We start from the raw sequence: 16,574 nt of genomic DNA on the forward strand, positions 1-16,574 counted from the left end.
AAGTTTGGAGGTAAGTCCCATTCACCACTGCTTGTATAACAGTTCACTGCTTTGAAGGGGGTGATATTTTACTGTTTCCCCTAAACTAAGTGAACTAGAAATGATGGGTTTAGAAACGGAATTGTGTCTGTAGAGTTTTGCTTTTACTGTAATGGGAACGCATACACTGTTATGTACGTCTAGTCGCTACCCAATAACGATTGTCCACTTCCAGTGATGTGGTTCCAAAACACAAAGCGATTTAATAGCAAAAAGCACAAGAGTAATAATTCAAATAAAATAAGTACAGCCGATACTATTGCAGGCGCCCTGGATCCAGCATACAGTCATTCAGTCCTGAAGTCTGTGGTCAATGTGACTGAATACTGGTCCCAGATCCCCTGCTTATTTACAGTCAGTGATACATTGAAAACAATACAGATGATTTGGTATGTTTCCATAGGTTCAGGCTTCAGGAAAGTCCAGTGTAATGCAGGTCATTGACCAGTTCAAACGATGCCCTCCAAGGGTGGGGGTCAGCTCTCCAGAAGATGCATACTAATCTTTCCGCCAAGAACTAGTTCAAACTGGTCTATTTATCATTACACAGACAATACCATTCTCATCATTTATTCCCTATAATTCATATCTAGCACACGCAAGGTGCGATCCTTTAGGCAATTAAACCAGACTTCTGCGGATAAATAGGGGATTAAAATGATACCAGACATGATATGTTTCCTGTGACCTGATCCTTAGATCTCACTAACGTGTATATAACATTATAATATTTCACCATAAACTCTGCTACATTTCATTACAAATAACTATGTGTTGCAACTGATTTTAATGTGAATTAATTACATGTGTATGCGTTCGTGTAAATGCATGTATAAGCGTTTGCACGTGTTGTGGTTTTTTACGCTCCTCCACGCCGTAGCGTGCCATTCGCATACCTTCAGACATAGGCAATTGGATTGTTAGATATTAATTTGCAATGACCGTATCCAATTATCTACAACACGTACACACATACCTATATGAAATCGTAGAAATGCCTTTAGATTCAATCAACTTGAAGTTTACTAGCACTAAGCTTCTGTATACCATGACATAATGTTCTATAAGCCTATGAGTCTATTTAATGGTCACAACTACAAAGTCGTTTTCTGCACTTGTTTTGTAGGTAAGCCGTGTTAATGTTAATAAATAACCGCAGTGGAAAAAATTGCATTACAAAGCAATTATTATTTTTTATTCTAAATTATTATTTTAGAACCAGCGCATTGAAATGCACCACAAATCGCCATTTAATTAGCTTAAATCCATTACAAGTGTACAAACCATATATTAGTTTTCATTATATTGTAAATCGACTTGATGTGGCTGTGTAACTAAGGGATAAAAATGAACCAGAGACCCATTTATCATTTCCTTTCATCCTAATTTACACAAAATAAGAAGGGTGTTCCAGTCTGTGTTGTAAATCTCTGTTCAATATTATATTTCAATTAGTTTATACTGCGTGCAGCCTAGCCAATGCTTTTTAAAATTGCATTAGAAGTTAGTGTACTCTGCCCTGCACTAATTTATCAATCGTTATCTTCAAGATACTTTTAATCAGCATTTTCTTGAAATTAAGTAATGGCTGGAATTAATACAACAACTATCAGAAGGTCACAATGTTGAACAAAGACAAATGTCAATTAAAAAATGCAAGTCAGAAACTATGGCCCTGATTCATCTTCGGCCATAAGTCCCGTTGCACGCTGTATCCAGGGTCGGATTAACCCCAGGTCTAACTGGGCTACAGCCCAGGTGCCTCGGGCATCCAGTGGGCCCTTGAATGTGCTCAGCAGCGTTATTGATCAGTGCGGGGGCGCACCTGGCCCGATCAATGCTACTGAGCCTGTCACTGTAGTCCTTCACCGACGCTCACTCTATGAGTATCACTCTCACGAGATCTCCTCAGTAAGGAGCTTACAGCGCGCTGCGGAAGTACTACAGTGACGGTAGAAAGAGGTAAATGCTTGGGGGGCTGGCGGGCGGTTCACAGGGGGGCCTCATGGGAGGGGGGGGATCACAGGGGGGGAATGGAGGCCCCTTTAGCCCAGGGTCTCCATTCCCTTAATCCGGCACTGGCAGTATCTCGCCTGAAATCGCTCCGTGCATGCTCAGAAACAGACTTTACTGCGTATGAATTGAAGGGTGGAAAGGAGGCGGGAATGGGCGGACGCACGTAGGCAATGTACAGTAAGGACGTTACAAGGTCCAAGGCATGCACATTAATCCGAATCAAGCTCTGGGCATCGCTTAGGTAGGTGTTTTTAGCCGTATCATTTGCACCAACTACAGGGGAGGTGGAAATGCGGACTGATAGTCATGGCTACACGTATGCGTGTGACAACATGTGTTTGCAAGCAAGACAAAATCTAAAAAAGCATTTTATGCACAGTAGGCATTTAGAACATCCGTATGTATTTCATGTAAAAAAAAAGTTAAAAAAATTAGCGTACATTTTTATTAATCATTACAGTATTAATAGTTGTAAATTAATTGTAAAAACATTTTTTTTTGCTGCATGCAGTTCTAATGGGACTAAGTGTTACACATATGCAGGCGCATACCCTGCAGTGTGTTCTGTCAGTCTTCATACGGCAAGTACCGTAAAGCCAGAGCGTATTTATATCCAGATTCAAATGGAAATGTTTCTTGAGATCGGCTTGTACTTAAATATGGGTTTATCTGCGTGCAAGTTATGTGCGATTTTTGAAACTGCAGTTTGTGTTCCCATTGCATTCTAAGATGAATTAGGCCCTTTGAATCTAAACAAAGCGGTTGGTGTTTACTGTTAACAAAGGGAATACAACTTTTATTTCTTAACTAATGACTATTAACTGCTCTAGGGGTATATTACAGTATGAAGAAGGTAATTTCGATAGCGTAAAATGAAATACAAAAAGTCAAATGCACTAAAAATAAAAAGTCAGTAAAAGACTATAGGCAATATGTTAAAACATATGTTTTTTAGGCATTTTATTCTTTAGAACAAATGTGATTCCCTATGTTGTGCCTTACCCAACCCTCTGTAATTTAACAAAACACAGATAAAGTATATTTAATTGGCACAATTGTGGCACATTGTAGAAAGTGAGACATAAGCTCTCACACAGAATGCACAAAGCTTGTGTTAGCATTATCAATTCCCTGTTGTTAAACCGGTTACAAGTTAACAGCTAAAAAATCTCTGTGTTTCTTCAGGTTTTATATATACAGGAGAAGTTGTGCATCGGATGCTCACAGCAACACAATATATTGCTCCCTTGATGGCCAATTTTGATCCGAGTGTCTCCAGAAATTCTACCGTCAGATATTTTGACAATGGTATGTAGCATTAAATTTCATGAAGAGTATGAAACCCATACTTTTGAAGTATTCATATCTTGAATTCGTTAATTTCTTACTCTAGTTGTGCATCTCTTTTGATCTCCTTCCTAAGACTGTACTTGGTACAAAATTTGTACTGAACCAAAGCAACCAATCAGACATTTGGTATTGTTGACTACATTACACTAAAAAGATAAAATGCTAACAGCTGATTGGTTAGTGTACTTCAGTGAGATTGTTGTTCCTAAATATTAGCCAATGAGTCTTATTGTGTTTAATGTGTTTCTTCTTTAGTGTTCTATCTTAGTTTTTCATAAATAGCACACATTAAGTTATTACATTGAATTGCAAAACATAAAATTAAATACTCTGGGTCTATTTATCAATAGGCCTCTTTCTCCAGCAATAAGGCTGATTTTGAATCTCTGATTCTGTATTTTACACAAGCGCAAAGGCTCCCCGGACTGGCTGACAAATCGGTAAGAGGAATCTTTCCTCAGCGTTGCTCATCCACCCCGACGATCTTTTCATCACAAGTTGGATGAAAAAAGATTTTCAATCGCTGTGAAGTGGTCTTCATATATAGACCCTATATATGAAAAGCTTAGCTCATGTATACATTTTACACATTACTTTTCAGTATTCTGCTCCACTTTCTTAAGGGAAAACACATAGGAGAAAGAGCGAAATGAAAGCTCACAGGGATCGTTAATTCCTATATTCAGGGCTGCCATCAGGGGCTACCAGGGGGGTACAGGTGTTACATCTGTAAGGTGCCCGGACAGACCCCTCCATCTGTCTGTGCCCCTTGGTCTGTCCAGGCCCACTAGAGGGCAGTGACTCTGCATCTCTCCACAATGCGGCGTCTCCCAGTCACTGATAGACAGGGAGCGTGTGGCGCAGTGACATCATCACTGCCCGGAGCGCTCCCAGTATATCAATGACCAGGAGCCACCATATCGTGTCAAGAACAGGTAAATTAATTGGAGGCATGTACCTTGATGAGGGAGGTGGGCATGTACTGTGATGAGGGAGGTTGGGGCATGTACTGTGATGAGGGAGGTTGGGGCATGTAATGTGATGAGTGAGGTGGGCATGTACTGTGATGAGGGAGGTGGGGGCATGTAATGTGATGAGGGAGGTGGGGGCATGTACTGTGATGAGTGAGTTGGGCATGTACTGTGATGAGAGAGGTGGGGGCATGTAATGTGATGAGAGAGGTGGGGGCATGTAATGTGATGAGGGAGGTGGGGGCATGTACTGTGATGAGAGAGGTGGGGGCATGTAATGTGATGAGTGAGGTGGGCATGTACTGTGATGAGGGAGGTGGGGGCATGTACTGTGATGAGGGAGGTGGGGGCATGTACTGTGATGAGGGAGGTGGGGGCATGTAATGTGATGAGGGAGGTGGGCATGTACTGTGATGAGGGAGGTGGGCATGTACTGTGATGAGGGAGGTTGGGGCATGTAATGTGATGAGTGAGGTGGGCATGTACTGTGATGAGGGAGGTGGGGGCATGTAATGTGATGAGGGAGGTGGGGGCATGTACTGTGATGAGTGAGTTGGGCATGTACTGTGATGAGAGAGGTGGGGGCATGTAATGTGATGAGGGAGGTGGGGGCATGTACTGTGATGAGTGAGGTGGGCATGTACTGTGATGAGGGAGGTGGGGGCATGTAATGTGATGAGGGAGGTGGGGGCATGTACTGTGATGAGTGAGTTGGGCATGTACTGTGATGAGAGAGGTGGGGGCATGTAATGTGATGAGTGAGGTGGGCATGTACTGTGATGAGGGAGGTGGGGGCATGTACTGTGATGAGGGAGGTGGGGGCATGTACTGTGATGAGGGAGGTGGGCATGTACTGTGATGAGGGAGGTGGGGGCATGTAATGTGATGAGGGAGGTGGGGGCATGTAATGTGATGAGTGAGGTGGGCATGTACTGTGATGAGGGCGGTGGGCATGTACTGTGATGAGGGAGGTGGGGGCATGTAATGTGATGAGGGAGGTGGGGTCATGTACTGTGCATAGGGAGGGGGGCATGTACTGTGATGAGGGAGGTGGGGGCATGTCTGTGATGAGGGAGGTGGGGTCATGTACTGTGCAGAGAGTGGGGAGGCATGTACTGTGTGGAGGAAGGGGAGACATGTACTGTGTGGAGGAAGGGGAGAAATGTACTGTGTGGAGGAAGGGGAGACATGTACTGTGTGGAGGTTTGGGAGACATGTACTGTACAGAGTGTGGGGAGACAAGTACTGTGCAGAGAGAGGGGAGGCATGTACTATGTGGAGGTAGGGGAGACATGTACTGTGTGGAGGTAGGGGAGACATGTAATGTATAGTGTGGGGAGGCATGTACTGTGCAGAGGGAGGGGAGGCATGTACTGTGCAGAGGGAGGGGAGGCATGTACTGTGCAGAGGGAGGGGAGGCATGTACTGTGCAGAGGGAGGGGAGGCATGTACTGTGCAGAGGGAGGGGAGGCATGTACTGTATAGAGTGTGGGGAGGCATGTACTGTGCGGAGGAAGGGGAGGCATGTACTGTGCAGAGGGAGGGGAGGCACGTACTGTGCTGGGGGAGGGAATTCATGTACTGTGTGGAGGGAGGGGAGGCATGTACTGTGTGGAGGGAGGGGAGGCATGTACTGTGTGGAGGGAGGGGAGACATGTACTGTGTGGAGGGAGGGGAGGCATGTACTGTGTGGAGGTAGGGGAGACATGTACTGTATAGAGTGTGGGGAGGCATGTACTGTGTGGAGGGAGGGGAGGCATGTACTGTGCATAGAGAGGGAGGCATGTACTATGTGGAGGTAGGGGAGACATGTACTATATAGAGTGTGGGGAGGCATGTACTGTGCATAGGGAGGGGAGGCATGTACTGTGCGGAGGGAGGGGAGGCACGTACTGTGCAGGGGGAGGGAATTCATGTACTGTGTGGAGGGAGGGGAGGCATGTACTGTGTGGAGGGAGGGGAGGCATGTACTGTGTGGAGGGAGGGGAGGCATGTACTGTGTGGAGGGAGGGGAGGCATGTACTGTGATGAGGGAGGGTAGGCATGTACTGTGTGGAGGGAGGGGAGGCATGTACTGTGCAGAGGAAGGGGAGGTATGTACTGTGTGGAGGGAGGGGAGGCATGTACTGTGATGAGGGAGGGGAGGCATGTACTGTGATGAGGGAGGGTAGGCATGTACTGTGTGGAGGAAGGGGAGGCATGTACTGTGTGGAGGGAGGGGAGGCATGTAGTGTGTGCAGGGAGGGGAGGCATGTACTGTGTGGAGGAAGGGGAGGCATGTACTGTGTGGAGGGAGGGGAGGCATGTAGTGTGTGCAGGGAGGGGAGGCATGTACTGTGTGGAGGGATGGGAGGCATGTACTGTGTGGAGGGAGGGGAGGCATGTACTGTGCAGAGGAAGGGGAGGTATGTACTGTGTGGAGGGAGGGGAGGCATGTACTGTGATGAGGGAGGGGAGGCATGTACTGTGATGAGGGAGGGTAGGCATGTACTGTGTGGAGGGAGTGGAGGAATGTACTGTGATGAGGGAGGGGACAGGTATGATGAAGAGGGAGGGGGGCATGTACTGTGATGAGGGGGGGAGTGGTGCCCTGCCAGATTAATTTGTACTGGGCTCCACAGTTTCTGATGATAGCCCTGCCAATATCAGCCTACAATCAATGGACTACATACATGATGTTCTGGCTCTGGATGTAATTGGACCCTGGTTGGGATTTGGAATTTAATCTCTTCCATCTGGAGGACTGTGTAATGCCCATTATTCCAAAGGATTTCTCAATAAGATTATGTAACTCAGATATAACCACACAGTATATACCTATGTATAGGATTATGTAATTTATAGATGACCACACAGTATATACCTATGTTTAGGATTATTTAGTTTATAGATGATCACACAATATATACCTATGTATAGGATTATGTACTTTATAGAGGACTACATACTTATACTTGGGTTTATTTTCCAGGCACTGCACTTGTGGTTCAGTGGGATCATGTTCACCTACAGGATAACTACAGTCTCGGGAGCTTCACTTTTCAGGCCACATTGATCAATGATGGCCGGATAGTGTTTGGATACAAGGAAGTAAGTAGAAAAAAAATATTTTAGCTTTTATATATTGTCAGATTTGGCAGGGTCACATGTTTCTTCTTCTATCTACCAACATCAATTTTCAAACTCTACTATAAAAATATTTCCAACTTATTTCCTTCTTATACCCTGCATTATTAATTATTAATTCTATTCCAGGATTTATCCTGGAGTAGAATTAATCACAAAGGTTATAGGTGCTTCTTTATATCTGTAATCTGTGTGATTAATTCATTTATGATTTATTTATTTCCCAAGCACTGATGGAATTTGTCAGGCCCTGCTTGAACAAATAGATAAAGTAAGACGCAAAGTTGTTTTAGTGGCAATAAGTGACTATCAACTTATGCGCTTCCTTAGGCATTAATGCCTTCTTGTATTTATCAACTTTTGACCATTTCCCAAGCCAGACCTGATATTGGATACTATAAACATATTTATTATTATCTTCATATGAAATGTTTTGTAACATTTTATATAGTTATTTTTTTTAACTTATGTTACAAATCTGTAATAATAAAATAAATGTATATTTTTCTCTGACACTACATTACTCCATTAAAGTTGAACAAAACCAAAGCACTTGCTTTATGTAATGCACCTGTTCATATTTGGGAAATATATATATATATATATATATATATATATATATATATATATATATATATATACATAAATCAGTTCTACAATTTCAGCCTTTATGGACTAGGAGCTGCCTTAATAATAAATGCAAAATAATGGGAATCCTAGACTCTAAGGCTGGGTACACACTACAGAAAAATTTTTCTGTTGCGATAACAATTTTCCCAGAGACTGTAAGTCCCGATCAGCATGACAATTCATGTGTACACACTATACACATTTTACACTATTTACCTTCAGATCTGTGCTCTTCATCTGTCTTAAATATGTGCTGAAAAGATAGTGACTTTTCAAACTCTATGGAGATCTGCCTACTCTGCTGGTTGTGAGTGCATACACACTGCAGAATTGGAACATCAATTGTTTATAGAGATTTTTAGTCCGTTTATAAAATCAAATCAAACGATACATATTTGGTACGATTAAACATGATTGTTGCAGCATACACTCTAATGCGATATTGGACCTAACACTTATTTATTGTGTGATTGGCACGATAATCGGGTGAAAACCCTGTAGTGTGTACCCAGCCTAAGAGCCTGATGCAGAGTTGGACTTACGCCTATCTGCATAGTGTAAATAGCTTAAATTTGCATTGTGCAAGAGAACACACATTTGGGGGACAGCAGAGGGGCTAGCATCAGACACTTGTGCCTTCTTACAGGAGTGGAGAAATGGGGAAGGGAGGGGCATAGGCAAACCGAGGGGAGGTTTCCAAGTGCCTGGAACCCCCGCCCCCTCCCAGCTTAGGGTACTGTATGCTTGAGGCGGCTGGACCCTGCCCCGGGACCAGCCACTTTGCAGCTTATGTGCAGATCGTTTCTGCCTGCACTGTTCACAGCCATCTCTCCACAGCAAGTATTGAAAGCAGCAAGAATAGGTAGGAGAGAGCAGGACAGTCTGTCAACTGTGCTGACACACTCAGTCAGGACTTTGTCCTGATTGTAGGGACAGTTGGGAGGTATATCCCACTTCACACGGCTCTGCTTGAAAAGGGAGAGCTGTGTGCCCCTAACAGTAGTGCACGCAGCATTGTCCGTATATATGATGGGGATAGGAAGAGTTGGAGAGCAGCCAAGCACTGTCTAAAATTATAGTCGCGCCCAAAGCATGCTTGTCACGCCCACTGGTGTTGTGGCATGGAAACCCCTCTCTACAAATCCTGCGTTTGCCCCTGAAGGGGTGGTCTGATATAGAGTCCAGTAAGTGCATGTACATGCAAATGTGGATCATGCAGGCCTGCAGAAACACACAAATACGCCTGTCAGTAAGCATACTTATTGTGGGTGCCTGAGGGATGGTGCATGGGACCCACCTGTCATGGGGACCACCTGTCATAATGTCAACCAGCCCCAGCCTATTTAGCACAGGGTTTAACTCCCTATGGAAAATGAGCCTGCAAAAATAATCTGCCTCATATCAGAAAAAACAGCTGTGGTGATGAGATGATGATATGCTTAATAGGGTATCATCATGCTTTACTCATACACATACATCTACGCCGGTATGCCAATTGTCAGTAATCTCAAGATCTGTTTGGCTAAGCATACAAGCGTAGACAACCTATGTTTGCGCGCAACTTTTTTTGCATGTATTGCGCACACTTTGCGGCCAACTTTTTATCAGGCCCTAATCGTCTAGTTAGTTAAGCCTAATATAAAAGCAGGTTAGAGAGGTGGAAAAAAGTCATTTGTAGGATGGTGGTTTATGAAGCAAAAATGTCCGCTGCACAGTGTGATAGCAGCATTGGACCCTTGATCACCTCTGTGGCGCATGGGTTTTGGAGCAAGATGGCAGCGTTTGGAGGAGCAGAGATATGCAAAGATAGGAGGATGGAAGGAGTTGGGCAGAATTAAGACTTTCCTAGCAAAGTACAGAGTAGAGGCATCAATGCACCTCATTTTGTGGAGCATTGCGTGGAAGAGTTTCCTTTTGTGGAGCAAGATTATTTATATATACATGACATAAAGGGACAGAGTGGGTGTATTTTAAGTGAGTTCCTTGCTGTGCAGAGGGGTATGTGGTGATTTCCACTCCACAGAAGGACTTGAATTTTATGCTAGCTCAGAACTGGCGATCCTCAGGTCACATTCTATGGTTACAATGGGAGCCATTGTGGGCCTCCATGTTATACTTCAGTGGAGAAGCGCTCCTCCAAGTGGACTCAAAGTAATAAAATCATATATGAGTCTAAACCGAGCTGTATTTTAGAAAATCTGAAAGCTTACAAGGGTGCTTCTAAAGTGGTAGGACGTTGGAGTTAATGTGACATTTGCACAGTGCGCCTCTACAGATGTTTCCTCCTACTCACACGCCTACACGCACTTCTACTGAGAGTAGAGCTTAGAGGGGCACCTTGATGTTTTGTATTGCAAGTGAATCATTTTCTTATCTAACCTGGATTGTTCTGACCTTCAAGAAATTGCAAAGTAATACAGCTCAACCTCCTCTATAACATATCAAAACAGGTTATTTAAGGTATAGTTCCACTTAAAGAGTATGGAAGCTCCCGGCCAAGCTGAAATATTTATTACGATTGACAGAGAAGATCGACAACAGACAGAGTTCCTGGCCAAAGAGAGTAGTCCAGCCTTTGATGTGAACGATTATATGACACTATATAAAAACCTGGGGCACTCTCTTCAGCTGGACCACACTGCTCCCGAACCACCCTGAAGATTGAGATTCAGCTGGAGGCTTTCATCTCCTATAAACGCTAGTTAATATATAGTGTAAGGATATTTGCTGCTCCAATGTCATTGTCATCTAGCACAGCTAATTCTTTTTGCAGTGCTTTGATTTTCTTCAGAATGTGCATTTTCCTTAATAAGTCACAACTGAGAGGTTTTGCAATTTAAACTTCTTGTGTGCTCAGCTAAGGATAATATGACTCAAACAGCAGATATCGTCATTTCTGATTTATCCACATTCTTTACAAATGTGGAAAAAGTAAGGTCAATTGTTTTCCATGTAATTGTTTCTTCCATGTAATGAGTTTAGTGAAATGAATTTATCTTGATTTTGTATTTTATTAGTATGTTCTGTCTATAGGCAATAATTTGTTATGTTGTAAATCAGTGTCCGTAGTGGAAATTTAGAAGTGGCAGGTTGGAAAATGTAAGTAAACGAAATTTGATAGTGTTACAATTAAGGCAGTATGAGAAACTGCGGTATGCCATACAGGCATATCACAGCCCCTTTCAAGCACTGGTTTAAATTCAATAACCATATGAATATGAGGATGAGGTCTATATATCTGATTATTAGCAGTGCCATGGGGTGGAGCCACTAGGGGGCCTTTCTGAACGTGGGGCTTTACTGAGCATGCCCAGCACCAGCGAATGCTCAGATGAGCAGAGCATGAGAATTACTGCGCATGCCCCATTCCCACGCATGCGCAACCCAACTCAATTGTGCCAAGTCCAGGTAAAGCGATGGTCTGTTCTTTACTACTAACTGTAAAATTAGTGATCTCTCTCTAAGGTGGTAAAGAATTTCCACAAACGGGTGTATAATAAATGAAAATATTATAATATTTGATTGATTGGATATAATATAGTTCCAATTGTATTATGCATATCTCTAGGAAATGTAAATTGTCCTAAAAAAACAAGTAGACAGTCGTATCGAAAAGTATGAAGAACGCAACTACAGCGATTTCATGAGTCTTCAATCTTCTTGAACAAGTTTTGTGCTCAGTTTACAATCTAAATGTAATGTTTTGCTTCGGTAGCTCATACAGAGGAAAGGCTCTTAGTCATCACTAGGTATGACAAACGTAACACTAATTTGTTCTAATGAGTTAAAGTGGTTGAAATTAGGAGAATCATAACCTATTTGATGGCAGATATTTTAATCCCTCTTGCAGGTTGACAAACAATGTGCAGTGTACTGTAAAGTCAGACACATTTTCAAACAGCCTCATCTCCCTCTAGCTCATTGAAATATCTTGTTCCGTGAAACAAAGTCTCATTCTTGCAGATCCAAAGAATAATTATGATTATCGTGCTCCGGTCCTATAGTAGCAAGGAATGCCGATCCCCACGCCAAGGTCCATCCATCAGATTGTGCCATCCTAACACGGAAATCCATCTGTGGCTTGTGTATCTATCCGCACAGCCAATAAATGCTTTGCAACCTCATAATGTATTTCCGGTCCGATGAGCTGTGGTTAAGTCCAGTGTAAGGGTCATTTACAAACCATAGAATATGCACATTCAATTACGTGCAGATATATCTACCTAGTGAAAACAAAGGAGCATGCTCAATTTCTGATTCTGTATTCGCCCCAATGAAAACACTGTTTATGACTATTTGAGGAACTGTGGTCGCAAATGGATGTATTCATGGTAGAAATCATCATTTAATGGTAGATCAGCGCTACACCTATGAATGTGAGAATAGTGTGTTAGGACACTAGGAACCCTTCTTCAAATTATCTATCAGAGACATTGATTGAACAATTAAATCACCAGAACTGTATAACTTTGGATAAATCTAAATGCAGGAATCTATCATCAAGTAAATTTTCAGAGACACTGCACAAACAGCTAGATTAAGACTAACCTAGACACCACACATTCCTAACACACTATTCTCACATTCATAGGTGTAGCGCTGATCTACCATTAAATTATGTTGTTCCTTGGACACTCCACACTCAGCAACTCCCGAATCAGTGAGGATTTTGATACCCCATAGGGAATACCAGAGCGCAGTTATCTGTATTTACGTAGTAGAGAACATAACCTGTCAGTCCTGACAACTAGCACTTCAGGACAATTACCTTAATGAACCCTTTCACATTTCTATGCCATGCACTTACACATAATAGTGGCCTTTATGCATAAATGTTCAAGTGACAGCACAAAACTCCACACAGTGCCGTAACTAGACATTTTAGTGCCCTGGGCGAGACAGGGCACCGGCGCCCCCCATCTAAGTGGGAGTGACATTTGCTGAATGGGTGTGGCCAACCTAATTTGGGGGTGTGGTCGGCACTTTACTGAAAGAATTCTGTTACACATATTTGCAATTGCATGATAAGCCAAGTGTATGATTATATATTATATATATATTTAGTACAGTAGCTTTAGTTCCATTTCAGATAAAAGGAAATACCAATTTATGGATTATATTATATATCCCTATGAATTGAGGTAACTTTAGCTCTTCTCTGTAGAATTAAAGGGACTAGGTCCTAATAACATTGGAGATTGTGGTCCTAAATGGAGATTGGTGCTTTATCTCAGTTGCCTTAGGATATTGCATCTTTAGACTAGAAGAACATTAAGGTGTTGGGGTGCTTGTATGTTTGGAACCATAACGAATGTTGGCCCTATCCGAAGAAAGACACATGTTGTCAACTGGTGACTAAAACGTAAATTACAATCCAGCAAAACTTGTCTGCAATTCAGTGACAGCTTTTTTAATTCTCTTGTGTCCGATGCTGCTAGATCTACTTGGGTGATTAAATCTGGCAGACTTGATTGTGGCAAAATTAAGTGATTTATTTAACTATGGTGGAGGAGAATAAAGCAGTCAGTCCGACATCGCCAGGCAAAACCCAGCTGTCTTAGCATCTCCTTAGGACTTCCCATGGGTTCAAATGGTGGACCAATCACACCCAAGGCGCTCATATCTACCTGGACGGGGTATGACGCCCCGATTCCACAGAACCCGCCCATCCTCTGGGCTATACGTAAAGCAACCACAGGACAACCCACAGGGGCGGTACCTGAACTGAGACTACTAGCCGATTCACTCGAAAAGAGGCGGGTTTAACGTGCCCTAATACCGTAAATGTGCGCCCAAACAACCAGTGTCCGTCGACTGAACTGCGTTTTCCGGCACAACTCCATCCACATTACGGACAGCCTCCAGCTGATCCCCATCCAGAAACGATATCCAGTTGATTCCACACGAAACTCTGGAATCCATAAAGCAGGGAGGGTGGGTGGGCAACATCCAGATCTGCAATGGCTGAATACACTCCGCCCATCCCCTTATAACATCTTACACCCCTCCCCTATGACACCGGATGGGCATCCCTAACAAGTTAACTGTTACCACTCCAGAGTATACTCAGTTAAAGATACAGCAAAACTTTTATTATCCTTCGTTCCTATGTAGATCTCAGTTCTTATTTCTTCTGTATCTCGTTTCTTCTGCATCATAGGAGCTGTTATAATTTATTTTCTGAAGGACACAGTAGAAATCTCACGCTGCGTGTCTCCTGTATTTAATTTATATCCTGTGCGGTCTCCCATCCTAGCGCAGGTATCCTGTGTGGCAGGTGGAATTGGGAGCTACAGGTCTTGTGCAGGAAACTTGCCATTTGGAACGCAAACTTGCGTTCCAAATGCTGAACTTCCTGCTTTTGGTGGAACGCATATGCGTTCCACTGCTTCTAATGCTGGTAATGAGTTTTTGTGTGTGTGGGAAGCTGGCGATATAGCTGACTACATCGCCAGCTATATGTGGTTGTCATTGAGCCAGGGCACATAAGCAGGTAGCGGGCAGCTTCTGCGCCCCCTTGGGCTTGCGCCCTGGGCAACGGCACCGCCCGCACCTGCCTAGTTACGGCTGTGACTCCACGTTAGGGCCACCCTTCTGCTATTATGTAATTGGCCCTTTGTGTTTTTACAAGTGATACAGTAATATTAATATTTAATACTCACTGTTTGCAGTGTAGTGAAACATGGCATACCTTTATTTATACAAAATAGCAATGCATATACGCTAAAGGATTTGTTTAAAAATACATTTAAATGATAAAATTCATAATCCCGTTGCAAATTTCACTTCTCGGTGACAACCCGAGCATATCATGGTCACAGTAATAGAATCATTTATGTGGTTATCAGGAATATGATCTATTTATACCATAGATAGCGTTTACCTTTACACAGATGTGCCAGAATCTACTATGGCAGAATGTGTCATTGTTTTCTTAAGAGACCTTTCACTGCTAAACCTCTTCAAGTGGAAACTGCAGAATCTACAGGCGCAATCAATGGACTGCATACAGAAGTATAATACATTCAATGAGGGAATTCATTCAATGCTGAATATTTGACAACTAGTCACTTACAGAGTCCCAGTAAACTAGTAACAATAAAAAAAAGTGCAAACATACAGATTATTTAAACCGTTTTTCAAATGTATTGACTTTTTTCTCTTTGATGGGAATTATAATGGTTATTTACTAACTTCATGTTCAGCATCCCACAAGCATCATTGTGATTTCTCAAAAGTGTAATTATAGGCCATGCACCTAGTTATATGGAAGTGCGTGGGAATGTGCAATAAATGCATTAATGATGCTGATGCTGAATAATGATTCTCACTATGCACAGAAACAAGAGTTTGTGTTGCAGCGTGGGTTATTTAGATGATCAGGAAGTGGTGACAACTGCGCACATATTGAGGTGTTCTTAATTTTTCTGGGGTGACGCAATTCTTTATAGCTACACAAAATGATCTAACACGTATTACCTCAGTCGCAGAAAGCAGTAATTTTCATACAGTTTTAAGTCTAGTGCTGCATTTAATGCAAAGGACTCGATTATAACACAACGTGGTCATAAAGCAATGTATGTAAAAAATATAGGAAATGTGTCCCTTTAAATACACTTCACTGTTCCTTTACTGTCAGGAATTATAGGAAAACTTTATGAGGGTCAAAATAGCAGCATATATAGTTACATAATTTACAGGGACAGTACCAAATTTTAACGATTTGCCCCTAGTCATGTCCCTATTTTTCAGTATTGGTGAATAGAATTCCTATTTTGCTCAGTGTACCTGTAATTTCTTAGACACTATTATACTCTGGGCTTTATAAGTTAATATGTAATGAAGAGGAGTATTCAAAATATATTTTATAATTAAATGCAGCATTCATGGCTCCAACATCCATCCACAGGTGCGTCTACATCCACTAAGACCAGTATTACACATGAGATGAATACATCCATCAACTTAGCAGCAAAGTGTTCCTGGAAACTATTTTAAAATGTTGCCAACTTTGAGCATATTAGAAGGAAAAAGTAAAAATATAAAATCAACGATAGCATACATGCCAATATTACAGATTGCAAAATTAGGACATTTTAGTCCATGTGTTCAATACACCAAAACAATGTCTATCTAGTACAAGTCTGCACCCCTCTCCAGAATGGCCCATAAGGCAGTTGGAAATAAAGACCATTTCCAGGTATGTGAGGTGGAATTGGAGGGGAGTCCCGGGCCTAGGGGGGATGTTGTTAGTTTAGCCTGACATGTACATTTCTGTTTCACCTTCAAAAGTGCATTAACTGCACAGATGGATGATCAATGGGTGTATGTAATGGTGCACGCACTGGTCTGTGAATGTAGACACACTTGTACATATATAGATGGACTGTAGAGTATTAATCCTGCTCCTCAAAAATTACTTTATATCTGGAACAAGACGGC

General features: G+C 42.5%; 1 protein-coding gene across 1 annotated transcript in view; it reads left to right on the forward strand.

Moving 5' to 3' along the window:
- The window catches only part of PLXDC2 (plexin domain containing 2), a 423,045-nt gene that overhangs the window by 280,421 nt on the left and 126,050 nt on the right, over nt 1-16,574 (forward strand). Inside the window, exons 5-6 of the mRNA XM_075211933.1 lie at nt 3,241-3,363; nt 7,348-7,466. Coding sequence (XP_075068034.1) covers nt 3,241-3,363; nt 7,348-7,466 — 242 coding nt within the window. The remainder of the gene's footprint in view (nt 1-3,240; nt 3,364-7,347; nt 7,467-16,574) is intronic.

This window comes from Mixophyes fleayi, chromosome 5, assembly GCF_038048845.1.
Source record: "Mixophyes fleayi isolate aMixFle1 chromosome 5, aMixFle1.hap1, whole genome shotgun sequence".
Taxonomy (NCBI): Eukaryota; Metazoa; Chordata; class Amphibia; order Anura; family Limnodynastidae; genus Mixophyes; species Mixophyes fleayi.